Source organism: Canis lupus, chromosome 17 (assembly GCF_003254725.2).
Source record: "Canis lupus dingo isolate Sandy chromosome 17, ASM325472v2, whole genome shotgun sequence".
Lineage (NCBI taxonomy): Eukaryota > Metazoa > Chordata > Mammalia > Carnivora > Canidae > Canis > Canis lupus.
This window is the reverse complement of record NC_064259.1, coordinates 60,470,670-60,498,484: the sequence shown is the minus strand read 5'-3', so window position 1 is coordinate 60,498,484 and position 27,815 is coordinate 60,470,670. Positions and strand designations below refer to the sequence as shown.

The following is a 27,815-nucleotide window of genomic DNA, read 5'->3' as shown; positions in this document are numbered from 1 at the left end:
CCCTGAATCTGGCAATAGGCTCTGATGAACAAACAGCTAGCTTTCTCTTCAAGGCAACACAAGAGCAGGAATGACAGAAATTTTGCTACCTCCCAGGTAGGAACTGGGTCCCATACCAGATAGGAATGAATGTCTTTTACTGGGAGGTGAATGCTGGGGATATCCCTGTGCCCCAAGAGCATAAAATCCAGTTCTGGTCTGTCTCCTTTAACCCTCAGAGACAGCATTTACTGGCCTTTCTATTCCCAGAAGGTTATTTAGGAGAGAATGGAGGTGCTATAAACACAGGTTCCCTAGGTTCCATCTAATCTGTTGTAAAGGCCCTCTAAAAAGTGAGGTAAAGAAAACCCCAGCTTCAGCCTCTAAGTTCTATAGTAAAAATGGTTTCTTTGTAGAACAGATCTCAAAACAAGCGAGGGAAAAGAATGAGAATTTAAGGATTTCAGTATAGATATATAATTTTAACATTTTATTTAAAATAAAATCAAGGGTAGGTTGATTTGGGAGAAAATATCTAATTTGCAGAATAGAATTTTTTTTTTTTTTTAATCATGAAATTACAAGTCATTGGTGAAAACAGCCTTCTTCCTCACCCGGGCTCCTTACAGAGCCTGCTTAGGAAATAAGAGAGGTAAATAATCTCCCTTACTCCCTCTCCAACAGGGCTTGGCTCTCCCCAAAACCCAAGGGAGGAATAAATCCTCCATTGCCTCTTCCCATTTCTACCAAGAAAGAAGCCCCGTATCAGGTCCAAGCTCCTGAGATAATAAGGGTCCCCTGGTTCCCTACTGAGGTTAGGCACATCTGGGTCAGAGAAGCCACAAGGAAGACTTTTGCTTTTCAGACTCATGTAGACAGTTATCAGGGTTCCCAGATGCAACCCCCTTATAAACAAACACATCCATTGTCACAGAGGAAGAGGAGGAAAGATAGAGACCCTGAGCAGAACCAAGCCCACCACTTTATCATGGTCCTACCAAAGTCCCTCCCCCAAGGGCTCATCAGCCGAGGAACCAGTAGCTCTCTTTAGACTGGGGCAGCAGGAAAAGCTGAGGGCCCTGGTTGGGGACAAGCTGGTCCTTGGAGAGGTATGAATGTGCAGGTACAGAGGTAAGAAGAGCATCCTTATCTCCTCACCCTGGCTAAGGCACCAAAAGGAAAGAAGGAAGGTAGGAATGGTGAAGATGGGAGGGGGAGAACAGATCCCTTGGATCCTCTGGCTTTGGGGAAGGCAAAATATATGAGTGGAAAGGAACAGAGACTACCATATGCGTCCCATGACTGTGCAAAGCGGAGCATCCAAGCGGATAGAGCCACACCAGTGTGTCCATTACCTATAATGTTCTCTTTACCTTGCTCCAGAGTGAGAGGAAAACAGGTTGCAGGAGTCAAGGGAGCAAAATCACAAAGGTATTTCCCTGAGCCTGAGAGGTAAGGGCTAAAGAAATAAAGCTTTATGTACGTGGCAATGTCTATCCCTTCCTATCCTGCTCAATCCCCCTTGGCCTATATGCTGGTCATCCTATTGTTATGAGGGAGGAGAAGGAGGATCAGCACTTAAGGGAAGGGCTCAGTTGGCCTAAAATACCCACTCCTCCAGAGGCAAGCCTGTCTACCAGCTTCATGCTGATGCCTTTTTTACCATCATCACTCACACCCCTCCCGGTCTTAGGGCTGAATAATCAAGTCCCCCTCCAGGAATGAGGAATCTGAGGCTTGGCAGGGCAGAGCAGGCCTGGCCAGAGCAGGCCTCAAGTGCAGTTTCTGGTCCTTTGTGGACCTAAGCTAACAGGAGCTGGTCTGCAGGTTGCTCTCCGTAAGCAGCGATGCAATGGAAGAAGGGTCGTAGACACTGTCAAACTCCTCATCCGAGCTCAGCCCTTCACGCTGGGCTGACTCAGCAGCTGAACGGGAGGCTTTGCGCCTGAGTCAGAGAGAGGAATACTTGTAAGGGAAGGAGACAGAAAGATTCAGACAATCATGCTTTTCACACTAAGGAAACTCCCAGTTGTTCTAAGGCCTCAAGGTACTCACAAGATCCCCCACCAATCTGAGATCTGGGGAGATGGGCTATAGACTGGGGGCTGAACTACTAAAGAATAATCCAGGCTTCCAGCCAGGAAGGAGGGACTGCAGAGTCCCATCTCAGAGATCCTCCTCCCTATTCAGTGCAGGAGAGCTCATTCCCTTCTTGCATAACCATCCTGATTGAGCAGGGGGGCAGAAAAGCAGCCCATACCAGGAGTCCTTCTCTAGGGTTTTGATCCGGGCCTGGAGCTGTTCATTGACCTCATGTTGCTCTTCCAGCTCACGCTGGGCCTTCTTCCTCAGGCCATCCAGTCGCTCAATCTCCTCTTCTGCTTCATCCACCTGCCGCTTCAAAGCCTTCACCCTCAGGCTTAGCTGGGCAGGATACCAAAACCCCACATTAGAAAAGCATCTGCTGCTACCATGGACTGGGACCCTCCCCCATAGCTATTTTGACAAGGGATCATTGCCCCAGAAATATGTCATGACCATGGGCAAGTTCCCTAACTTCACAGGCTGGTTTTGGGGGTTAAATGAGCTCATACACATATAACACTTAGAAAGAGAACCTACCACATCATGACACTCAATGCACTATGCCTGCTCTAATCCAGTGCCTCCCATCTAGTCTCTGACCTTATACAAGGACAGTAGAAGTTGGAAAGACCTATGAGATGGGGCCTCCCTTGGCCTTTAAGCAAAAGCACAGTATATGCTTACCATATGGTTGCTTGGCCCTGGCTATCATTCTTACCTGGTCCTTCTGGTCATTGACATGCTGCCGCTCATCATCAATTTGGATGGACAGCTCTTTAACCCTCCGCTCCAGTTTTCGGTTGGTGGACTGAAGGACCGTCTTCTCCCTAAGAAGGTGTGATAGGGGGGATGTCTATGGCTATCTCCATTTCTAAAGGAAACCCTACTTGGCCCCCTCCAGCCTCCATGAACTCCTCTCAGTCCTGTCACAATAGGGAGGATCCAGGGCAGATCCAAAGAACCAGAGAGATAAGAGGTCATTCACATTCCAGAAGTTCTGCATTCCACTCCTTCTGCTCTTTCCCAAAAGAAAAGATTCCCCCTAATAATCAGGCTAGGTTGGCCATGTCTGACGTGCAAGATGGAGAAAACCTCAGAGAAGAAAAGGCCAGAGGGAGAGAGGAAGGATGGGCTCACATCACCTCTCTTCAGCCTGCAGCCGCTCCTGCAACTCCTGATTCTGGGATTCAAGCTGAGAGAGGCTGGCACTGGGCTTCTGGAAGCCTTCTGAGCTGGCCAATCGGCTCTTCAAGTCCTTGTTCTGAGAGGGACAGAAAGTCTTCATGGTCACGCTCCACTTCTGATCCCTCCTATGGTCATTCACCTACCTCTGAGGGTCTATCCCCAAGACTCCTCACTCCTCTGCTCACCTGTCTCTCTAGGGAGATTTTGTCACACTCCAGGTCCTGTCGAGCAGATCTCTCCTGCATGAGCTCTGACCTCAGCTGGTCTACCTAGTAAGGACAGATGAGAGGGGTCAGATTTGGGGAGGGCTAATAATGAACCAGCCAGGTAAACCATATGAGACAGAGAGTAAACAGTAGGATGCCTTCTGAATCCCAGCAATTCTTAGGCAACTAAGAAATCACAGCTTAGTCAAATGGGAAGAGCCACAGAATCGAAACAGGGCCTCCTCCATCTCACCAGGAACTAGCATCCCTTCTGAAGGGAAGCAGCCTGGGCTCAGGTCAGAGTATCCCAGGCTACCAGGATTTCTTGTTCCACTCAAATCCCTGGCTTCTCTCCACCTGGCCCGAAGCAGAGAGACCCTGAAGTAGCACGAGCCATGCACAGATTCAGCAGCCAGAATTCTCCAGATTACAAAGCATGGGAGGTTGGAGGCATTTTTGAAGGTATTGCAGTCAGGGGTGGGCACGGGGGAAGGGTAAGAAAGGACTCACCTGGTCCCGGCCACGAGTCACACGTTCTGTCAGCAGCTCCACGGTACTCCTCTCCTCATCTAACTCTGCTTCCAGCCGTGAGACTTTTTCCTGTGGCATGGGAACAACAGGTTAATTTTGCCCCACACGCTGGACACCAGAATGCTAACCCCCAACCAGGACCCTCCTCCTAGCCTCCACAGACCTTTCTGTCTCACATGTCCCCATAACCAGCTGGTGTGTGCCCCTGCCTGGAGCCACCATGGAAGCTAGCACCCTCTGCTGACCAGGCGTGGCACTGAGGAAAGGGTGGTGATGCCTCCTCTGGTCTCTGCCCCAGAATCTATTCCTCAGTGGGGCAGCCCTAATTCCCTAATGGGAAAACAGTCAGAAGCCAAAGTGCCTGAGCCAAAGCTGAGCTGGAGAGAGTCAGAACCCGAAGCGCCAGGATTCAGATGAAGGAAGTGCACTCAAGCCAGGCAGTCCCATGGAGAGAGACCAAGGGTATGGTCTCTTGGAGACACACTGTCTGGGTCTGAAAATCAGACCTACCACTTCCTAGCAGAAGAGCCATGGTCAAGGTGTTTAACCTCTCTGTGTGTCAGTTTTCCTAGTCTATAAAATGGAGAAAAGACTACCTATTCCACAGAGTTATTCTCAGGATTAAAGGAGTCTCCAGGGGATCCCTGGGTGGCGCAGCAGTTTGGCGCCTGCCTTTGGCCCAAGGCGCAATCCTGGAGACCCGGGATCGAATCCTATGTCGGGCTCCCGGTACATGGAGCCTGCTTCTCCCTCTGCCTATGTCCCTGCCTCTCTCTCTCTCTCTGTGACTGTCATAAATAAATAAAAATGTTTAAAAAATAAAAATAAAAATAAAAAAATTAAAGGAGTCTCCAGTACCTGGCAGATGGCATAACATGTAAGCGTTTAATGCTGCTATTGTCACTGTTATTATTATATTATTACTGCCAAATATAGCAAACTGAAGACCATTATTCACTCCAAAGGGGAGAGGCTACTGCTCAGCTCCAGCCAACTGCTGCCATGCAGACAGCTCAGGATTAGAAGCTCAGTGTTACTATATTTTCCAAATGTACAAAAGGAACCAGAAATCAGAATATATAAATGACACGTATAAATTTCTAAACGTTGGCAATTGATTCAGAGTCATTGAAAGTACTGCGCTCAAACAAAATCCATCAGCTGTGGGCTACCTGCTTTGGGTACCTAGCATAGAAAGGGGGCTTGGAGTGTCCAGCTCCCTTCCCCCACAGAAGTCCCACCTGCGCCCCTCCCCCACCACCCCCTGTGCTGTCACCTCAAGACCCTTCAGCTGCCGGGCCCTGTCATCCTGGGAGCGCTTCTTGTTCTCTGCCTCTTGCTCCAGGCCCTGCAGTCGCTGGGCCAGCAGCTCTTTATCCAGCCTTGCTGTGTCCCGGTCAGCCTGGGATGCCTGCAGGGCCTGCCGGAGCCTCTGGGTCTGAGTGGAAGGGAGAATGCAACTGATGAGAGCTGGGGGTGGGGGTGGGGGGAACAGTCTGCCCTGTGGGGAGCAATGTTTCCTCACTGATGATCTTTAAATCTCCAGAGCACGGTAATAATAAAAGGCTGGCTGAGGTTTAGTCCATTGTCTTCTCTTTGAAGATCTAGCTAGCTTTATTCAACAATTCAGGAATCAGGCAGCATCCTATCTAGCAGGCAGGCAGGAGCTCTTAGTCCATTTTCTTTATTGCTTTAGAATGCTCTACACAAACTAGAATCACTTAAGGAGATTTTAGACAACGGATCCCAGGTCCTAGCCCTAGGAGATATGATTTAAGTGATATGGGCTACAGGCTGGGTACTGGGACTTTTTTTTTTTTTTAACAAAAAGGGATGAACATTAAAAAAAGGGAGGGTTATGTAATCACAAAACAAAATTATAACAAGTTGTTACTGTAAAAGATTGTGAGCGACACATGGGTGGCTCAGTGGTTGAGCATCTGCCTTCAGCTCAGGGTGTGATCCCAGGAACCTGGGACAGAGTCCTGTATCAGGCTCCCCGCAGGGAGCCTGCTTCTCCCTCTGCCTGTGTCTCTGCCTCTCTCTCTATGTCTCTCATGATTAAATAAGTAAAACCTTTATTAAAAAATTCTTTTAATAAATAAAGATTGTGAAGCATTAAAACTAGCCATCATATTTAAAGCACCTACTCTGTGTCAGACATGCCTCGGTTCTGTTACCATATTTCCACTAACATTGCAGTGTTGAGATTTTCAAATTATTTTAAAGATATTATTTATTTATTTATTAAAGATTTTATTTATTTATTCATGAGAGACATGGAAAGAGAGGCAGAGACATAGGCAGAGGAAGAAGCAGCTCCATGCAGGGAGCCCGATGTAGGACTCGATCCTGGGACTCCAGGATCACACCTGAGCTGAAGGCAGATGCTCAACCGCTGAGCCACCCAGGTGTCCCAAGATTTTATTTATTTATTTGAGAGGGTGAGAGAGAGAGACAGACAGAGAGAGAGAGAGAGAGAGCATGAGCAGGGGGGCAGGGCAGAGGGAGAAGCAGATACCCTACTGACGAAGGAGCCAGATTTGGAAGAGGGAGCCAGATGTGGGACTTGATACCAGGACTCCAGGATCATGACCTGAGTCTAAGGCAGCCACTTAAATGACTGAGCCACCCAGGCGTCCCTAGGATTTTTTTTTTTTAATATTTTATTTATACTCTCTCTCAAATAAATAAAATCTTAAAAAAAAAAAAAAAAGGGATCCCTGGGTGGTGCAGCGGTTTGGCGCCTGCCTTTGGCCCGGGGCACGATCCTGGAGACCCGGGATCGAATCCCACGTCGGGCTCCCGGTGCATGGAGCCTGCTTCTCCCTCTGCCTGTGTCTCTGCCTCTCTGTCTCTCTCTGTGTGACTATCATGAATAAATAAATAAAATCTTAAAAAAAAAAAAAAAAAAAGAGGCAGTGACCTTTAAACCAAGGACGTTGGAAGGGTTTCTACCCCCTGCCACTTCTGCTCCTACCTCATCCTGAAGCCGGCTCAGCCCCCCTGAGTTCTTCTCAGCCTCAGTGGCCCATTCCTTGGCCTGACGCTGGGCATCCGCCACCTCCCGCCGGGCCTTCTCCTTGTAATCCTCCAGCTGGGCCTGGAGCTGCTGCAGAGCCTGCTTAGAATCGTTCCCAATCTGCTCCAGCTGGGATGAAAAGAGCCTTTTTAGCACTATACTCTTGTCCTTCCTCTAAACCCAGACCCCCCTCCCCACCCTCCTCTAAGCCCAGACTCCCCCAGATTCTTCTTACTGCTGAAGCCACCCTCCCCAGCTCTCCCCTAGGCCTAGGTCCCTAGTATGGCAAGTAATAATACACATATGGCCTGGGTTCAAATCCTGACTCTACCACTTATTAGCTATGTGGCAAAAGGCAAGTTACTTATCCTCTCTGGGTCTCAGTTCCCCATCTGTAAAATGGGAAGATAACGGTACCTACATCACAAGATTGTTTGTGAGAATTATATTAATTATGTAAACTACTTATAACTGTGTCTGATACAAAGTAAACCTTAAATGACCAAATTTCAACAAACCCAAGATGCCAATGATTGGAAGATGTACCATAAAAAAAAAACAAAAACCAAAAACCAAAAACAAAAGAAACAAACCTGTCAACTGAACTATAACACACAGTCATAAGGCACAAGTCAACTCTGGAGATGTTGGCAATGTGCATTTTAGAACTGACAAAATATGTATGTTTGCTCTAGCTTTAAAAAGAGATTAGGAGGAGAACCTTACCTGAAAAAAATGCAATTTATTTCCTTTTTTTCCTTTCTCTTTGCCTTCCCTCAAATATAAAATTTCACCCACAAAAATCCTGTGTTTAGGTCTTAAAGACATCTAGGAAGAGATCCTAGACCCTTCCTTTCCCTACTCCAAACAGAAAATTCTAGTAATAAAGATTCCTGTGTTCAGGTCTTACAGACATGTAAGGAAGAATCCCAGGAAACACTCCCCAAGGATCAAGACCACCATGGATGGGATATCGGGGTGGACTCTTGTCCACTGAGGGGTAGTAGGAAGGACACCCCTCTCCAAAGATTCTGCCTCCCCAGCAATTAACTTGAGGAAAGCAAACACCACCGACCATTCTGACCCCGACCCTATCCCCCTCCCCCAACGTAAGCTTCATTAAGAGCTAGGCCTCCTCCTAAGAGCCAGGCCACCCCATGCCCCACCTCCTTGTTGAGCTGGCACACAGTCTTGTCCAGCAAGCGCTTCTGTTCCTCCAGCTCAGCCTTGCTCCGCCGGAGCGCCTCCCGCTGCTTCCCCTCCTCCTCTAGGGCCCGGTTCAGTGCTAGCTGCTCCTGCCCTAGGCGGGCCAACCCCCGCTGGGCCTCCTCCAGCCGGGCCTCCAGTGCCCGCTTGGCAGCTGCCAGGCTCCCCTCCTCTTCCTGAGCGGCATTCAGGGCCTCTTCGAGCCGCTGTTTCTCTGCCTGGGAGAGGGGAGACAGAAGTCATTTGGAGGGGAGTAGATGGAAGGGAAGGAAAGCGAGCTATGAAAAAGGTAGGCAGTGAAAACAGGCTCCAAAGGACTAGCAAAGAAATCAAGAAAAGGAAAAGGCATAGGGTGGGGGATAAGAGACAAAAATACCAGCACAAGGGGCAAGACGTTTGCAACAAAGCACACTCCAGGAAATAAGCCCAAGTTTAACATTGAATTGGGAAGACAAATAGAAGCACACCGGGGACAAAACAAAACTGATAGCTGAGGATTTAGCTGGAGTATTGACCCAGGGGTGAGAAGAAGGAGGGCCAGGGGGAAGCCAATGATGTGCAGAGGGCACTGACCTCTAGCCGCTGCACCTTGTCCCGAAGCCTTGCCTCTGCCACTTCCCCGCCCTCTGCCAGGCCTCGGGCCTCCTTTAGCTGCTGTTCCAGACCCAGAATACGCCGTCGGAACTCGTCATTCTCCTCCTGGGTCTCCCGAAGTGTCACTTCCACTGCTGCCCGTCGCTGCCCCAGCACCGCCACCTCTGCCTCTGCTGCCACCTGAGCCTGCGGCCAGTTCAGGGAGTGGCAGCTCAGACCCTGGGGCTCCAGGTCACCTACCGTATCAGGGAAGCCACCCCAAAGAGAGCCCACAACAGTGGTAGTGCCCCTGAGGATCCCACCCCTGCAGAGGAAGTGGGTATCAGCAGGTACAGCCCTGCCACCCCCTCCCTGCCAAACCCTGGCTACTTTAACCACACACCTAGGACAAGGGTCTGGTCTGTACATACCCATGATAGGTCATTTTCCATGCCCTCTGGCTCCTCGGCCCTCCAGACCCCTCAGCCTCCACCTCCTAAGCCCCGGGCCCACTCCCCTTGCCTTGGAAGCCTCTTCACAGTCCTGTCTCAGTTGCTGGAGGGTTTTTTGTAGCTGGAGGTTCTGCTGTTCCAACCCCTGGCCTCGATCAGCCTCAACCTTTAGCTGCTTCTCCAATTCCCGCTCCCGGTGACGCCCAGCCACCTCCTGGTTCTGCTGCTCTTCCTTCAGTTCCTTAAGTTCCTTCTGTGTCTGGCACAGCTCCTAGAAGGAAAAGGGGACAATGGCAAGGCACCAGGAGGCAGCTAGGGCCATCAGACTGCGCAGCAACTGGAACTCTCCTACACTGCTGGGGAAACAAAAGATGGTGTGGCTACTTGGGCAAATGGTCTGACAGTTTCTCAAAAAGTTAATCATAGAGTGACCATATGAATTCCATCCCGAGGGATCCCTGGGTGGCGCAGCGGTTTGGTGCCTGCCTTTGGCCCAGGGCGCGATCCTGGAGACCCGGGATCGAATCCCACGTCAGGCTCCCGGTGCATGGAGCCTGCTTCTCCCTCTGCCTGTGTCTCTGCCTCTCTCTCTCTCTGTGACTATCATAAATAAATAAAAATTAAAAAAAAAAAATGAATTCCATCCCGACACATATTCAAGAGTACTGAAAACATGTTCTCAAAAAACATGTTCACTCGAATGTCCACAGCAGCATTATTCATGAGAGCTAAAATACAGTAGTGACCCAAATGTCCATCGATTGGTAAACAGAGAAACAAAATATGATATATCCATATAGAATATTACTCGGCCCTAAAAAATAATGAAGTCCTGATACTTGCTACAACATTGGGAAGCCTTAAAAAAGATTATGCTAGGTGAAAGAAACCAGACATACAAGGCCATATGTTATAGGAGTACAATTATAGGAAATGCGCAGAACAGGTAAATGCATAGAGTCAGAAAGTAGATTAGTGGTTGCAAACAGCTGGGAAAAGTGACTGCTAATGCAGATGGGGTTCTTTTTTGGGGTGATAAAAATGTTCTGCAATTAAATAGTGATGATGGTTGTATAACTTTGTGTATATACTAAACACCACTAAATTGTACACTTTAAAAGGGTGACTTCGGGGCACCTAGGTGGCTCAGTGGGTTAAACATCTGTTTTTGGTTCAGGTCATGATCCCAGGGTCCTAGGATGGAGCCCTGCATTGGGCTCCCTGCTCAGTGGGGAGTCTACACCCCCATTCATGCTCTTGCTGGCTCTCAAATAAAGTAAAAAAATCTTTTTTTTTTAAGATTTTATTTATTTATTCACAAGAGACACAGAGAGAGAGGCATAGACACAGGCAGAGGGAGAAGCAGGCTCTCCATTGGGAGCCCAATATGGGACTCAATCCCAGGACCCCAGGATCATGCCCTGAGCCAAAGGCAGATGCCCAACCACTGAACTGCCCAGGTGCCCCAGTAAAAAAATCTTTAAAATAAAAATAAAATAAAAGGGTAAATTCTATGTCATGTGAAATAAATGTCCATAAAAAAGAAATCACACGCAGTGAGAGTAGATGAGAGTTTGAATAAAATAGGATTGGTTATTTCAAAAACAAAAGAAAATATGTTGAAAATCAAAACATATTACACAATAAATAGTGGTGCTTCTCTTATTTCTTTTTTTAAAAAGTTAAAATATTGGGGCGCCTGGCTGGCTTAGTCAGTAGAGCATGTGACTCTTAATCTTGGGGTTGTGAGTTTGAGCCCCGCATTGGGTGTAAAAATAAAATCTTTTTAAAAATTAAAATATGAGCTCTGGTTCTAGTTCTTTAGCTATTAGCTACTTCTGAAATTCAGAAAATACCATAATTAGGCTGAAAGTTTATATTTTTTGAGTTTTCAACATATGACACTAACAAAACTAACTATAGAGGAAAAAACAGGACCTCATGGGGTCTACATTGGATGGGGAATATTTTCTCATATGTATGTTGTTTGAGTGAGTACTTAATTAAATACACTGCATATGTGAGATAAATGAAGCACTAGTATTACTTTTTAGCTTTTAAGCTTCATCTCACATAATAAATCACTGAGATTGTCCAGAGGAATGTCCAAGTTTATTATGTCAACTAATACAGCAAACAGACTTCAGACTATCCTTGGTATCTGTTAACTTCATATTAACATAGTAAAAATTTAAGAGCACTTTTCATTTCACAATCACTGAAAGTATATTTGGTTAACACTTTTTTTCTCCACCAAGTATTTGGCATAAGCTTGGACTTTTATTTATCTGGAAAATCATCACTTAGAGCTATACTTCTTTACTCATTTAATAAATATGATTACCTTGATTACAAGTAGGCAGTGTTATGGTAAAGACATGATTAACACACACTGATTAATTAATACTCATTAAATGGGCACCAACTACATATCCAGCATAATGAATCAAAGAACTGTAAACCTAGAAGGATCCTCGGGAGGCCATAAATGCCAGTTCCCTATACTAACAAAAATATTTTCTAAGTTTCTAAATCATCAAAAATAATGAATTGCTTTCTTGTCCTTCATAAACTAATACCAGGAACATGAAGAAATTATTTGTATTCACTTCAATTTGATGACCTTGTCATTTATAAAACACCCATGTATGATATAATATTGAATTCCCTACCTCTAGATTCTATAAGCAGCCCTTGAATTAGATTTGGCTTCCCAAGTAGGTCAGCTGGCTGAGCCAATGCAAATATTCCAGTCTGTGTGATGACGCTTGCACAAGTTAATAAAATGGCATTCTAACTGTAAATGTTTGTTTCATAGACGTAGTTAATGAGCCCATCCCCCTGCCCGCTCCCCTTAAGCCCCCCAATCCCACTTCTAGCCTCTTCCAACAGATCAGCTCTCCCTGTGCAGACCAAATTCCAAGCTTGCAAAAATGACCCTGGAGTTTCACAAATCCATCTAAATGCTGCTCCCCATGAGGTTTCTTGGGAGGCAGCCAGCAGCCTCTGGCTAGAACCCAACCAGAAGTCCTTTCCATTAGAAACATGTATACTCGATGAGAACCCAACTGCATCAGAATGTGTTGGGGAGAGAGATGGCTGAACAGGCAAGGTGGGTCCTGAAAACCAAACACAGGAGGCAGCCACACAGTGTGGAGGTCCTCATGGGTAAGCGAGGTCAGTGCCCATCACCCCATCCTGCCCTTCCATGCCCCAACTCCAAGTGCTTCCTTTTTTTTTTTTAAAGGTTTTTTTTTTCTTTTTAAGATTTTATTTTATTTATTCATGATAGACACAGAGATTGAGAGAGAGGCAGAGACATAGGCAGAGGGAGAAGCAGGCCCCATGCACGGAGCCCAACATGGGACCTGATCCCGGGTCCCCAGGATCACACCCCGGGCTGCAAGCAGCACTAAACCACTGTGCCACCAGGGCTGCCCCCCCACCCCTTTTTTTTTAAGTAATCTCCAATCTTTGCTGTTTAATACTGTTAAGATGTCTTTCATCATTCCCTTACGGTACTATCTCTATCGCTCCAATTAAAATTTCTATCTCCTATACTTTTATTGTTTAACTAAATGTTTTATTTTATATGTCTGTAATACCCAGACATGAGGCTCAAACTACAACCCTGAGATCAAGAGTCTCATGTTCACTGACTGAGCCAGCCAGGTGTCCCTCCAAGTACCTTCTTAAGCTCCTCCATTTGGCGAGTATCTGCAGCACCAGCTCGGGCCTGCCCTAATTCCCTTTGTAAGACCTCTATCTTCTCCCCAAGCTCCTCTTCTATCTCCTCCTTCTCCATCCGCAGCTGCAGGAGTCTGAATCCAGCCAGGTGAATGCAAAGGGAAAGGGAACAAGGTCAGGCCAACTGCCTGGCAGAGGTTAGCAGGACAATGCAAACCACCTCCCCAGAAGCCAATGGACGGCACCCACCCTCGGCACCCACTCTCGGCAGAGTAAAGGGCACAGCATGGGTAGAAAAGCAGGATATAGGAATCCCAGATAAGCATTACTGGGAGAGAGGCAAAGTCCTTACTCCTGCTTAGTGGCTCTAAGTTCATCCTTGTTCTTCTGGAACATGCTCTGCCAATGCCCTGTCTCCTCTGAGGTCTCCTCCAGCTCCTTCTGCAGCTCCCGCACCAGGGTTGACATTTTCTGCCTCTCCACCTCTAATGCAGCATGGTCCTAGGGAAGGAGGCAGTTGGGGGCCAGGAGGCTCCGAGGGAAGAACGCACTTCAGACCAAAGTAGAAGTGTGGAAGGGGAGGATCAGGCCCAGAGGGCATCACACCAGCTACACACCATGATAGCCCAGTGATGCTGGGTGCAATGCTAGCAGAAAGCTCTCCCCAGGTTATAGCTCCACCCCCACCCCACCCCCATCCCTGCTGTCATTTACAGGAAGCCTCCCCTATTTATTTATCATGGTGTTCCTCGTCTGCATTCCCTCTCTGCCCTTGTAGAAGGAGACCTTGTAGGTCTTCTGGCCAAGGTTCTCAATGCATCTCATGTGTGTCTTTTAGAGGGAGTTCCAGTTACGACCAGGAAAGTCCCAAAATACCAAGAGACCTCAAGCCTCTTCTTGGGGGGATGCCCTCTTCTGACAGCCCCTGCTCTGGTCACATGCCTGGGTTGCATCCTGTATACTCCGGCGAAGCTGCTCTGCATCTCGCTGGCACTGCTGCCGGACATGTTCCACCTCCTGGTCACGGGAGGCCACCTCCTCCTTCAGGGCCCCCTTCAGGGCTGTCAGCTCCCGCTCCCGCAGTCTCAGGTGCTCCTCCATCCGCTGCTTCCCCTCTAAGACCTCTTCCAGAAGCTCTCGGGCCTCTAACAGGTCCTGGGGAAATGAAGGTGGAAGAACAGAGGAACTTTATTCAGATCTGCCTGTCTGTTCATTCACTTAGTCCATCAAAAATATGTATTGAGCACTTCATACCTGTTAGACTCAGCACAAGGTGCTCTCTGCCCTCTAAGATGCCCTCTGTTCTGAGTTCTAACCCCACCCCACTATCAAATATGTCTGAAAGCACATTAAGGGGTACCCATAATCAGTTGCATACTGTACATACTCTGGGGACACTGGAGATGAGCAGACTTGAGGGTGCTCTACTGAAAGAAAACAGAGGCCACAGGAGCCATCCTACTGCCTACCTTCATGAGCGCCTCCTTAGCAGGCTCAGGCTCCTGGGCCTGTTTCAGCTTGTCCTGCAGCTCCTTCACCTGGGCCTCCAGCCCACATCGTACCCTTTCACTCTGGTCCACAAGGAGCTTCATGTTCTGGAGCCTAATAATTATTAATAGATAATATCATCACGTGCCACATGTCAAGCAGTTTTCTAAACACTTTACACACATTCATCCATTTCAACGTCCTTCAAGTCTCTGTTCAAATCTTAAGGAGGCCTCCCCTGACCACTTTAATACTGGAACCTGCTCCTCCACTCTTGGCCCTCTGATCTGCTTTGACCTACTCTACTTATCACATTCTCACATGCTACAAATTTTCTTACCTGATGTGTTCATTATTTACTACTGTCTGGCTCCCCCCACCCCTGGGTAGAAACTATGCTTCTAGAGAACAGTGCTCTTCATCTGAATGGTTCATTGGAATCTAGATCAGTGCCTGCCACACAGTATTGATTGCAAAAATACATGCTGAATGATCAATCCTGTGAAGTAAGAACTATGATTAACCTATTTTGCAGATTTAGAGCCTAAAGTAAAGAGGCAAATCCAGGTAACCCAACTTAGGCACTATCATCATCACCAATAGAGAAAGTAAAGAGAGAAAGGTCCTATCTTTAAACTATCTCTGTCTGGGGATCCCTGGGTGGCGCAGCGGTTTGGTGCCTGCCTTTGGCCCAGGGCGCGATCCTGGAGACCCGGGATCGAATCCCACGTCGGGCTCCCAGTGTATGGAGCCTGCTTCTCCCTCTGCCTATGTCTCTGCCTCTCTCTCTCTCTCTCTGTGTGACTATCATAAATAAATAAAGAATTAAAAAAAAAAAAAAAAAAAACTATCTCTGTCTGCCCCTTCTAGCTTCTAGAGATACCTTTCCATGTCTCACCCAGGGGGTACTTCCAACCCTGGCCTTGGTCCCCAAGCAGCCCCATGCACACCATTAGCTGTACTCACTCTTTGGTGCTCTGCTGGGCCTCGCCCTTTCTCCTTTCCAGCAGCTCCTGCAGTTGGCTGCACTCTTCTGCCTTCTCCTGCAGCTGCCGCTCCAGCCCAAGCCGAGATGACTCTAGCTTCGGCCGTTTCTGGAAAAGGCAGGCAGAGTAAAACAGGTGGAGAGTAGGGAAAGCCTCTCAGAAGGACCAGGAGTGATGCAAATGTCTAACGTTTACTGATACTTACTACATGACAGGCACTGTACTATGGACCCGGTGTTTCTTATCTGCAATGTAATCCTCTTAACAAGCCTGGGGACTTGTGATGGTTTAAAGTATGTCCACTAATTCTCTGACATTCCTTTCAAAGGGTAAAGCCTCTCCCCTTGAGTATGGGCTGGACTTAAGGACTCTTCTAACAAACATAAGGAACTCCAGTGACTAGTCCTAAAAAGGCACTGCGGCTTCCTCCTTACCTTCTCTCTGGGATCATTCACCCTTGGGGAAGGTAGCTGCCATAACGTGCAGACACTCAAGCAGCCCCATGAGGCGGTCCACACAGCAAGGGAATGAGGCCTCCAGCTAACACCCACTGTCTTCTAATGACTACAGTCCCAGCCAATACCTTGACTGGAAACTCGTAACAGCTAAGCTGCTTCCAGATTCTGAGCCCTCAAGACACCAGGAGATGACTGCTTCAAACTGCTCCAAACTGCTAGGTTTTGAGGTAATTCATTACACAGCCACAGATAAATAACATAGTACAATTATCATCCCCACTTTACAGTTAAGGAAATAGTGGCTTAGAACATGTAATGGACATGCCCACGAAACGGACACAGCCAACAGTTACCAGGATTTGAACTCAGTTTCACTCCACAGCTGACTACTTAACTGGTACACTATACTGCTTTCTAGGAAATAAGAGGAGTTACAATTCGACATGTACTGAGTACTAACTACATGTAAGAGACAATACTGTGAGAGGTGGGAGCAGTATTTTTTTAAACTATTTTATTTATTTTATTTTTTTAGACAGAGAGAGAGAGAGAGAAGTTGGGAGAAAGGGCAGAGGGAGAATCCCAAGCAGGTTTCATGCCCAGCACAGAGCCCGACACAGGACTCAATACCACGACTCTGAGACCATGAACTGAGCTGAAATCAGAAGTCAGACACTCGGGCGCCTGGGTGGCTCAGTGATTGAGTGTCTGCCTTTGGCTCAGGTTATGATTCCGAGGTCCTGGGATCAAGTCTCAGATCAGGCTTCCCACAGGGAGCCTGCTTCTCCGTCTCTGTCTCTCTCTGTGTCGCTCATGAATAAATAAATAAATCTTTAAAAGAAAAAAAAAGTCAGGTGCTCAACCGACCAAGCCACTCAGGTGCCCCACGGTTATGTTTTTTATTTATTTTTTATTTTTTATTTTTTATTTTTTTAAATATTTTATTTTTTAAATTTTTATTTATTTATTTATTTATGATAGGCACACAGTGAGAGAGAGAGAGAGAGAGAGAGAGAGAGAGAGAGGCAGAGACACAGGCAGAGGGAGAAGCAGGCTCCATGCACCGGGAGCCCGACGTGGGATTCGATCCCGGGTCTCCAGGATCGCGCCCTGGGCCAAAGGCAGGCGCTAAACCGCTGTGCCACCCAGGGATCCCGGTTATGTTTTTTAAAAGGAAGTTCACAGACTTTAGCATAAGGCTGATCTGAATTTTAAAATTCCTTCTCTGTGACTTACTACCTTAAGCAATCACTTAACCTCTCTGATCTTTAGTTTTCTCATCATGAAAGGGCCCACAACACCTACTTTACAAGAACACCATAATTACTACATATTCCCAGAGAGCACCTGCTACCGGAAGCATACTCAATAGGAGCATCTAGGGGCTCAGGTGGTTAAGCATCTGATTCTGGCTCAGGTCATGGTTATGATCTCGGGGTCCTGGGACTGGCTCCCCACTCAACGGGGAGTCTGCCTCTCCCTTTGCCTCTGCCCCTTCCCCCACTCATGCTCTCTCAAATAAATTAAGTACGTATACTCAATTAATGATGGTACTGCCATCATCATGACACCAGTGAAAAGGACTGAGGTAGCTATGTGCTCGAGGCATCCACAACTAGTGAGCACAAAGCCAGGACAAAAACTTCCAAAGGAAATGAATGGAAGAGGTCAGAGCCCCGATGAATGTGCTCTTCTCCCCATGCTCCAGAGAACCCAAGAAGTCCTTGGTGGGACCAGCACACGCTCTTGTCCCTGTGTCACAACATACGAGTGTGCATCCCATTGCTTAGAAGTGCAGCCGAGGCCACAGTTTCTCCCGTGTCCTGTATGCCTCCTGCTCCTCCAATCTCCCCTCACCTTCACCTCCTCATCCAGTTTCTGCTGTAGCTCCTCCACTTTTTGGCTGAGCTCACTCTGCCCAGTCAGGCCCTTAGCAGATCCAGAAGTCATCTGCCAGAGACAGGGTGGGAAGGAATGGGTCAACATTCAGACCCCAGACCCCAGAGGCCCAACCCTGCCTCCTGCTCCCACCAGGAGATGGCCACTCACCACCAGAGGCTGCATCTGTTCCAGCACCAAATTGACCTTCCTCCTCACAGAGGTTTCGGTTTCTGAGCTTCTGGAGGATAAAAGGTTAGAAACAAAGGCTAAGGGAGGGAAGAGGTAGCAGAGATGAGGGAAGGAAGAGCTAAAGTCAGGGAAGATAGGGAATGAAGCTAGGAGGAAAAGAAGGGAGGCGTGTGACTGTGCTGTTGAGAGGGCCCCCACTCACCCCTCCCTCAGGATGCTATAGATAGTGGCCTTCACATGGTCCACACTGCCCGGTGGGGCCGTCTCCTGCTGGTCTCGGAGAAGGTCTGGAGTTGATTTGAACTGCAAAACATAAATCCAAGAAATAGGAAGATTAAGTCAGAAGCGTGTGTGCAGTTCAGATAGCGCAGAAACAGTAGGTAGGAGACGAGGCCCTCCAAGCATGCTGAACAAGCTTCAAGTGGGGGAAAAGAGGCAACACCGGTGAGGCTTGAGCAGCAGGCCCAGGAGAGGTCCTAGCAGGGTACACCTCTCACTATTTTTTTTTAAGATTTTATTTATTTATTCATGAGAGACAGAGAAAGAGAGAGAGGCAGAGACATAGGCAGAGGGAGAAGCAGGCTCCATGCAGGAAGCCCGGAGTTGAAGACAGACACTCAACCACTGAGTCACCCAGGCATCCCTACATCTCTCACTGTTCCTGCAAGCCACATTCTATTTGACAAGCAGATTTCAACTAGCTGTGAGCTCTGGGACAAGTTACTTATTACTAACGACAGTTAACATACTAGAATTTGTAAATAAACAGGCTTAACTTTGCCTCCAAGAAGTCATTCCCCACTCACTTAAACTCCTGAGTGGGAGACAAAGGTAGGAGACTCCTGACAAGAGCACCAAAAGCTGTTCATCTTACCAGGCCTGTCTTACTTATGCTACAGACCTAGCAAATACTAGTAACATGATTCAGAGCTGTAACAAGTAACTCTCATGCTGTGAAGGCAGATTTCATAGTTAGTTCCATTTCCATGGAAGTATCTTTTTTAAAAAAAAATATTTTATTTATTTATTCATGATAGACACAGAGAGAGAGAGAGAGGCAGAGACACAGGCAGAGGGAGAAGCAGGCTCCATGCAGGGAGCCCGACGTGGGACTCAATCCCGGGTCTCCAGGATCACGCCCTGGGCCAAAGGCAGCCTCTATACCGCTGAGCCACCCAGGGATCCCTCCATGGAAGTATCTTGTACACATGAATACCACCTATGAAGTAGATGGATAAAGTGGAGGACAAAAGTTGAAACTTTCTGCCTCAAGTTATTTAAATTGGCAAGGGGTTCCAGGGCTATTGGGTCCCACAGAGGAATGAGGTCTGACCTGTAGCATGCCAGGGTCCCAGGCTCTCCCCCGTGGCTCCTCAAAACTCTGAAGAACCCAGTCCTGGGTCTGACGGGAACAGCTAAATCCACCAAGAGGGCCCTGATTCTGGGATGACTGTTTGGAGTTGCCCATGTGGCTGTCACGCTTTGTGCTAGGAGTCCAATGGGTAGGGAACTGATGTTCTCGTTCATCAAGGGTATCCCGTGGGAGCCGGTTGTCCAGGCTTTGGCTCCGCTTGCGTTGTTCAGGGGGCAGTGTCCGCATGCGCCGGCCAGTGCGGCCCCGGGCCTGCCCACCCTGGCGACTATCAAACTTGTTGATGAGTGAGTCCACTGAAGACAGGGGAGCAGTGTCAATAGTGCTCCCTGGGGAAGCTACTTCAGGGGCCAGCTGCAGCAGGCTAGTGCTCCTGGTGCTCGGACTCACAGGGGCAGGGCCTTTCAGTGATGCCTGGGACTGGGATCGGAGTAGCCTTCCATTCCAATGGGCCCCAAGCTCCTCATCAGACATGCTGCCCTGTGAGCGGGCAGGAAATTCCTTGGCATGAGAGTAGGTGCTTTCAGGGAGTTCAGAGTCAGAGCTTAGAGCTCCTGGAGGCCCTCTGTTGTTGGTCCCCTTGATCTGGACCCCAAAGGAGTCACTACCTTGCTCCCCACTGTTGAGCACCACAAAGGGCTGCCCAGCAATGCCCTGCACACGCACAGCGACTCCATAGGTATTGGCTCTAGCATCCTTAGCAGGACGTCGTCCACCACGACGCAGGGTGTCCATCTCTGCATTACCCACTGGCTCTGTGATGAAGCGAATCTGGACTCCATGGTCTACAGGGCCCCGGGGCTCAGCCATGGTGGATGCCTGCTCCATGAATGGGAGGGATCCTAGAAATTTAAGAAAACAGTTAAAGCTGAGAGACTGGTAGTAGAAACCCAGAAACCTCCACCTATTTGGCTTTTGTGTGGCTTATTGCCTTGTCATTCCTTCTACATAGAACAGTGGTCTTCATATTTTATTTGAGCAGCAGAAATACCTCAAGGGCCTATGAAAACACAAGACAACTGGACCTTATCACCATAGTTTCTGATTCAGTAGGTCTGTATTTGCATTTCTAACAAGTTCCCAGGTGATACTGATGCTGCTGGTCCAGATTTTGAGACCCATTGACTTAGAAGAATCCATTTCTTCTTATACAGTCCTAGGGACCTGGCTTTGTCAAGAGTTTAATGATTTTGTTTGATCTTCACACATACACATATACTACGGTGTGCCTCCTCCAAACCCAATCAAGGCAGAACCCAAACCCCACCTAACATATCGCTATCCCAATGAAGAAAAGCAGCCCTCTACTCCCAGAGCCTATTTAAAATACAGAAGACCCCCCCACCCCAAGGTATGCCATCCCATTTCTGGGAGGACAGCAGTGATGCCACTTGGAACTAAGGGCTAAGGACAGGCAGGGGAGAGTAACTACCTTTCTATTGTGCATCTTCTGTCCCTTTTAAATCTGGAACCATGTAGATGTATTGCTTATTCAAAAAAAATTTAAATAACATTGAAAAGAGTGTCAGCCTAAGAGGTCCTAGGACAGGCAGACTTGTCCCACCTGAAGGCCAGAGCCAGGACCACCCACAGGCCAACTCCTCCAGCTGGTGTTAGCCTAAGATTAGGGTTGGCAAATGGAATATATTCCAGGTATGTTCTGGCTCCAAGAACTGGGAAGGGCAGGTTCTCCTTGAAGCAAATAAAAACTCCAGCTTCCCCAGCCCTGCAACTAATCTCCACCACAGCCTAGCACCAACCTGGAGGAGGAGCATCCAATGAGCCAGTCAGACACACAAACATACCCAGTTCAATCTCCCAGTGGAGCTCTGGGCCAAGAAAATTTGGCAAGGCCCCCTTCAGAGGCTATAGACTTGCTAGGAAGGTGAGAGGGGATGGAGTGGCCCTGCTCCAGGTGAGAATGGGGTTGGTGGGAAGAACATTCCTAGCATTCTCAGCCCTTCCACTCCAGAAAAAGGAACCGGGAGGGAGGAGCCCTTATTGGCAATGGTTCTTCTTTTTGGTTCGAGAGACTCAATTTGAGAGACTGATGAAAGTAATGCACCCACCCCCACTACTGCCCCCCAAGAAACAGTCCACACAGACTTTTACCACAGACTCTCAAGAGGTTCACGAACACCTCCAAGCCCACCCTGAACTAAAGGATCCCTGTCCTTCCACCATTCCAACATTGGGGAGGACTTTAACCAACCGTAGATACTCCAAACAAAAGGATAATTGGTTGGCAGGGTCCTTTTTTTAAAAAAAAATTTTTTTAATTTATTTATGATAGTCACACAGAGAGAGAGAGAGAGAGAGAGAGAGAGGCAGACACATAGGCAGAGGGAGAAGCAGACTCCATGCACCGGGGGCCCGATGTGAGATTCGATCCCGGGTCTCCAGGATCTCGCCTTGGGCCAAAGGCAGGCGCTAAACCGCTGCACCACCCAGGGATCCCGGTTGGCAGGGTCCTTTGTTAGAATGGTAAGAGAATGGATCAAGAAAGAAGCTCTGAGGCAAAGGGATCAGTTATCCAAACCACTCATCCAGTAAAAAAGGAACCTAGCCCTGCTCTTCATTAGATATATACAACCTTGCGCAATCACAACTTTTCTGAGCCTCAATTTCCTCACTTGTAAAATAAGTATAATGATAATACCTAAAAAGGTATTATCTGTGAGAATTAGACAATAATAATTACATGCATATTCAGCTGTAAAAATTTTATCATGTTCCGCACTTCAGATTCTTGCATTTAATTTACTTAGGTTCCACTTTAATAAAAAGAGGGAAAACAGGAGCCCCTGGGTGGCTCAGTCAGCTAAGCATCAGACTCTTGGTTTCAGCTCAGGTCATGATCTCTCGGTCATAGGATGGAGCCCCATGTTGGGCTCGGCATTCAGCATGGTGTTTGCTTCAGATTCTCTCCCTCTCCCTCCCACTCACTCACTTTTTTTTCCTCTCTCTCTCAAATAAATAAAATCTTTTAAAAAGGAGGGGGCAAACACGACAAGATATGAAACATGAAACATACCTAGCAGCATGACTATGTCTGTTACAAAGCTGACAACCAACATTATCCTGCATACATGCTGTTCCTTTCAGCAGGACCTTCCTTATTTCAAGTCCTTCACAGAAGGATGTCACTTCCTTAGAGCCTTTCTCAAAGACCTTCTCCCACAAACTAGGTCAAAACCATGTTATATGCTCTACACTTGTCCTTCAATGAATTTGCCTCAGTTTATTATTTTTTTAAAGATTTCATTTTTAAGTAATCTCTACACCCAATGTGGGGAATTTACAATCCCAAGATCAAGAGTTGTGTGCCTCTGCCACAGTTTATTTTTATATACTTATCAGAGTGATGACTGTTTCCTGTCTGTCTCTCCTACTAGATTATAAACTCCCAGAGGGCAAAGAACACAGCTCTCAGCTGACTCCTGTGGCCCCACGGCCTGGTGACACAGCATGCATCAATAAATATTTGTTAAAGGTTGTATCCTGAACCAAGGCAGACTTGCACAGCAGTGGTGAGATTTACCCAGTGATCCCTCACAGCCATTTATCATTTGCTCTCATAACTAGACCTCTCTTCTGCCCCATTCATAATTTTGGAACCATGTGCCTAGACTGCCAGCTCTCTGAAGTCACATGATTTATTCATAATACAGCTCTACTCTGTCAGTACATCTACTGATCTTCCAGATTCAGGTCAAGGAGCTCCCAGGCTAGGCCCAGCAGAGTGTATAGCCCCTCACTCACCCAAGGACACCAAGTTGTTCAGAGGTAGGGCTGAACGTGCTCCCCAGGTCCCAATGACTCCCTAATTTCCAAGGGAATGGTAGTCCCAGAACAGGTGGTAAGGTTGAAGGAGGGTTGAAGTGATCTTTGGGGTGAGTCGGGAAGCAGGGCTCTAAATGATTCAACATGGAAAACCCGAAACCTATCCGCCTTTAGTTACAGAGGACAGTGGGGCGTGGCCTGGGGTGCAGCTCCAAGGTCTTGCGTAAGCCCCAGAGGCAGGTAAACAGTGCCCTAGTGCCAGGAAACTTGGAGTACTGAAGCTTCGCTCTCACAGCCTGCTCCTGCTCTTCCCTCCTCTGGCAGGCAACCAGGGCACTCCTCACCAACTATGCTCTAGGAAGAGCCCAGGCCACAAGTTAATTTAACTTCATCTTCATCTGTCTGCCTCTTGCCATTCCTGCCTGTAGGGAGAGGAAGCATACTGCGCACCTGTATCAGGCAGCCACTTTTCCCTGGGTTACTCATTAGCCTGCCCTGCCCCAATTCCGTCACCTCTGGCCCAGCCATAAGCATCTGGCTTCCAACTGGGAGTGACAGTCCCTGGGCTTCTAGCAGAAAGTGGGGGTGGGGTGGCAGAAAGTTAGGGTGGGGTGGTTTGGCATGTGCAGAGGAAGAACTGATATACGCAGGGCTAGATGCCACATAATCAGCAGATTTAGAAAATGGAAGAATGAGAGGTATAGAAATTAGACTCTTCAGAGGTAACAAGGGAAGTAAATGGTTAAAATAGAAAAGGACAGTTCAGTGACCTTGATCAGTTGGCTATTTTCTCAGAAAGAGTTACAAAGACAAGATGGTTCCCCATGGATAAAAACAAAAACAACAACAACAACAACAAAAACACAAACACTCCAAGTGGACTCCTGGCCCAGTCCACTGAAAAAAGCAGAAACCTGAGAGCCAGGCTAGAGCAGCTTGGCCAGTGGAGGAAAAAACACAATGACAAACTGGGCCCTGCAAACTGGCTGGACTGGTTTGAGAGGCAAGGGGAAGGGGAGGGCCAGGGAGACTCCAGTGGCAGCTCATAAAGCAGACCAGAGAAATTCCACAGTACAGAGGAGGCAGGGGGCAAAACCATGGGCAAGGACTGTCCAGCCGAGATGCCAAGGCCAAGGCCCTGAGGGAGGAGGCAGAAGGTGGAGAGGAACAGGGAGGAACAGAAGGGAAAAGAACCTGGTGAGTGACAGGCCAGCAGGTGACAGGAAGACTCTGTGTCCCCTACCCCTCCCTCTCAAGTTTCCCCAGTTGCATCCCACACTTGCCTAGGCCAACTCCCTGGCCCTCAGTTCTCACCTCCTTGGCACGAAGAGAAGCAGCCCTACCTTTTCTTCACCTCCCACAGGGCTGATAGCATGCAGGTCAGCCTGGGGAAAGAAGAAAGGGTTCTGGGAAGCTAGAATCCTCTTAGGGTCAGGCAAATCTCTGGATTAGCAGTCTTGTAGGGCCAGCCCCCCACTCCTAAATATCAAGGAAGAAAGAAGAGGTGCAGAGGCACGTGTAGGCAGCCTGCGGACAACATAGCGGTTGCTAATTATTTCCCAATTACAACCACTTTCCTCAGGCAGGGCATCAAAGGGGCCAAGCTAAGACTGGCTCTCTGGTTCCTTATGTGCCTAAGGCAAGGAAATCTGCCTCAGAAGTCTTGTCTCAGCCCCAATGTGCAGCTCTCATCCAACCTGGAGACCTAGAGGTGCTAGTTCCCCTAGTCCTGTGGTCTCCAAGGGAGTCCTGTCTATTTCCCACACCACTGGTGCCTACTGCCAGTCTGACAGCCATCGTGGTCAGGCGGCTGGGCATGCCATGTGGGGTTTCAAGGAGTAATGGGGATCTTCTGGGAGGCTTCAAGGAAGTTGGTTACGCTCCCAAACCTCACCCAATGGCCCCATTCTAGAACCACAGAAGGAGGCATGTGTGCTTGGGGAGAGGGGGTTTGACATTAGCCCCAGAAAGAGGCCTCATTAGAAAGTATTTTCACACATTTCTAGGCCTAGGGATCTCTACTTCCTCATATCCCTCTCTTGGAGAGCACTCTCTCAAGAGGAAGAAGGGACAATTCTCCCAGGTATCAAAGCAAAGGCAGACAGAAACTGAAAGGTTTAAATAGTTTCAAAGCGATGGGGGTGCCTACTTGTTCTGCCCCTCAGCCTCTTCACCTATAGGTGAATGTTAGAGCAAGATACCACCACGACTCGGGGACATCTCAGAGCCTGAAAGCAGGTGTCAGCGCCAGCTCATAACGGGCGGGGGCGGGGGCGGGGGGGGGGCACGGGACCTCAGGGCAGCAGCACTGGACACCTTCCCCCTGATGTCTGAGCCTCACGCAGCAGCCCCCCTGGACGCCTTCCCCCCAGGTCTCTGCCCTCAGGCAGCAGCCCCCCTCGCCCAGCTGAAACTAACTCCTTCCCCCTAGCACTGCGGTCCCCGAGAGAAATTCCGCCCCTGGGACGGGCGTCTGACCTCCAGCGATAACCTGGCCCCGAGACGCTTTCCTGTCCGAAGAGCAGCCTTGGTCTCAAGTGCCCTCCCCGACACGGTCCCTAGAGTCAGTGCTCCCCCCACCGCCACCCCGCACCCCTCTCCAGGGCAGCACCTGTGCCCAGAGGAGGGCATCTCACGCCGCCTCGCCCCTCGCCCCCCAGGCCCGCTCGCCTCTTGGGTGCCCTCGCCCCTCCGTGGTCACTCACCCCAGTCGGGCTCCGCGCTCGCGGGCTCCGGCCGGGGCCGGGGCCGGGGCCGGGGCCGGGGCTGGGGCTGGGGCCGGGGCTGGGGCCGGGGCCGGGGCTGGGTCTGGGGCCCGAGCTCCCGCTGCCGCCGAGCTGCAGCCGCGGCACTGCACCGGCTGTGCCCGGGCCCTCCCCTGCGGCCCTCCCCTGCGGCCCTCCGCGCTCCCTCCCCCACCTACCTGTTACGCCCCCCGGAGCCCCGCCCCCGCGGGCCGTCACCCCCCCCCCGCCCCGCCTTCCCCTTCCTCGGGTTGGTCCGCTTCCCGCGAGGGGCGGGGCGCTCGCCGTCGGGCCTCGCGGCGGGGGTCCCAGGCCGGGTCACGTGGGCCGGGGGGCAGGGGCCGCGGGAGGCCCTCTTGGGGGCGCGGGGCTGCGCGGGGCTGCGGCGTGTGGCTGGGAAGCCCCAGGCTGGGCATCCTCTCGGCGGCGCTGGGGAACGGCCCTCCTCCTCCGTTCAGGCCGCTTTCCGCCCTCACCTAGCCCGCGTGACCCAGGTCGTCTGCTGTCCTCCGCAGGGGAGCTCCCCGGTCCTCGGACGCCGGAGCCCCGCACTCCAGCTCGCCGCTCCTCCCCAGCTCTCCCCAGCCTCAGCGCAGCCCCCAGTCCTCTGGCCTCCGTAGATCGTGGTCCAGCCTGATACCTTTTCCTCTGTGGGTTTTTTTTTTTTTATCATTTCCCAAATTACATACTTAAATTCTTTAAATCGTATTCATCGTTTGTCTCCCGTCCCACGTTAAGTGCCACCAGGGAAAGGATCTCTTGTTCTGTTCGCTGATTCCCCAAATGCCTGCTACTGGGACCAGCACACAGGAGGCGCTTAATTTGCTGAATGAATGGAAACTGGGTAAACATCAGTGTAAGTTTACATTGAAAGGGGATGTAAATTTATAACGAATAAGAATGACCCTCGCTCTAAACAAAAGGGGACTCAACCCCAGACTGTGAATCCATTGTAGAGCTGAGCCGTTCCAGATGAGGAACTGATCTCAGGCCCTAGAAGAGTAGTCAGGTCAGGGGTGCTGAGCAAACTACGCTGACTGTGGTTAAACAGCATTAAAGTTGCCTTCCTAAGATTTTAACCGTTGAGATATGTAAAAAAGGGATTAGTTTACCTTGCTGGGCTCTGCATAGTATTCCTAACAAATATTTATTGTGTACCTATTTAGGATTGAAAAGGAATCTTAAATGCAGCTGGCAGTCTGGTGCGCATGCTGACGTTCATTTCTGCCCCCGTCCTTCCGAAGCTAGGTGTGGGTCCTGGAGGGTAAAGTCCACCTACCAGTTCCTCAACTAGGATGCGGAGTCTTTGCATTCCAAGGGAATCATTACACCGAGATTAAAGTAACCAAACCGGCCAGAGCCTAGGGGAGGAAACTGCAAAAAGTTGTGGGGGTGGGGAGCGGAAGAGGAAGTATCCCTCCAGGACTTGTTATCTCCAGACCACTGGGAAGATTAAAAAAAAAATTGAAATGGGAGATTGTTAATTGACCCAGATATTGGAAAAGTGGAACCTCCTCAAGTCTCATGGGTAACACCTTAATAATTAGGACACTTATTATATTTGTAGTAAATATAAAGTTAGGGTGGCAAAGGAGACACCCTACTCCAGCACCCTGGACACAGATTACGAGGAAAACCAGGAGGCCAGAGTCTCCATCTGTGTCATCTGTTCCTCAAGAAAGCAATCTCAGAAGGACACCATCATCAGGCATAGGTAGTAAAAGTAACATTAAGGGGTTTTTTTCCAGAGTTTGTGGTATCTTCTTAAGAAATGTTACAATTTGGGATCCCTGGGTGGCGCAGCGGTTTGGCGCCTGCCTTTGGCCCAGGGCGCGATCCTGGAGACCCGGGATCGAATCCCACGTCAGGCTCCCGGTGCATGGAGCCTGCTTCTCCCTCTGCCTGTGTCTCTGCCTCTCTCTCTCTCTCTCTCTCTCTCTCTCTCTCTCTCTGTGACTATCCTAAATAAATAAAATATTTAAAAAAAA

At 49.0% G+C, this 27,815-nt stretch overlaps 1 protein-coding gene and 1 long non-coding RNA gene across 4 annotated transcripts; one reads left to right on the top strand and one right to left on the bottom strand.

Moving 5' to 3' along the window:
• Window positions 1-440: 440 nt before the first annotated feature.
• Window positions 441-25,875, bottom strand: CGN (cingulin). Of its 3 annotated transcripts, XM_025452998.3 has the most exons (22): window positions 25,789-25,872; window positions 24,398-24,468; window positions 19,262-20,142; window positions 18,131-18,231; window positions 17,908-17,977; window positions 17,716-17,808; window positions 15,381-15,508; window positions 14,396-14,528; window positions 13,869-14,081; window positions 13,279-13,427; window positions 12,928-13,060; window positions 9,310-9,510; window positions 8,788-8,994; window positions 8,175-8,432; window positions 6,967-7,137; window positions 5,263-5,424; window positions 3,966-4,055; window positions 3,435-3,518; window positions 3,207-3,325; window positions 2,783-2,891; window positions 2,240-2,403; window positions 441-1,924 (listed from the first exon to the last, which is right to left on the bottom strand). In XM_025452998.3, the coding sequence occupies exons 3-22, from the start codon at window positions 20,126-20,128 to the stop codon at window positions 1,786-1,788; spliced, it is 3,591 nt and encodes a 1,196-aa protein (XP_025308783.1). In that variant the 5' UTR covers window positions 20,129-20,142; window positions 24,398-24,468; window positions 25,789-25,872; the 3' UTR covers window positions 441-1,785. The 3 variants fall into 3 exon arrangements, with proteins under 3 accessions (XP_025308783.1, XP_025308786.1, XP_025308785.1); XM_025453001.3 differs by lacking the exon at window positions 24,398-24,468 and having other exon boundaries at window positions 25,789-25,875; XM_025453000.3 differs by lacking the exons at window positions 24,398-24,468; window positions 25,789-25,872 and adding an exon at window positions 23,063-23,396.
• LOC112663962 (uncharacterized) lies at window positions 25,361-27,815 on the top strand. The gene is made up of 3 exons (XR_003139452.3): window positions 25,361-25,455; window positions 26,566-26,683; window positions 26,994-27,815. It is a non-coding gene; the product is annotated as an uncharacterized LOC112663962 (long non-coding RNA).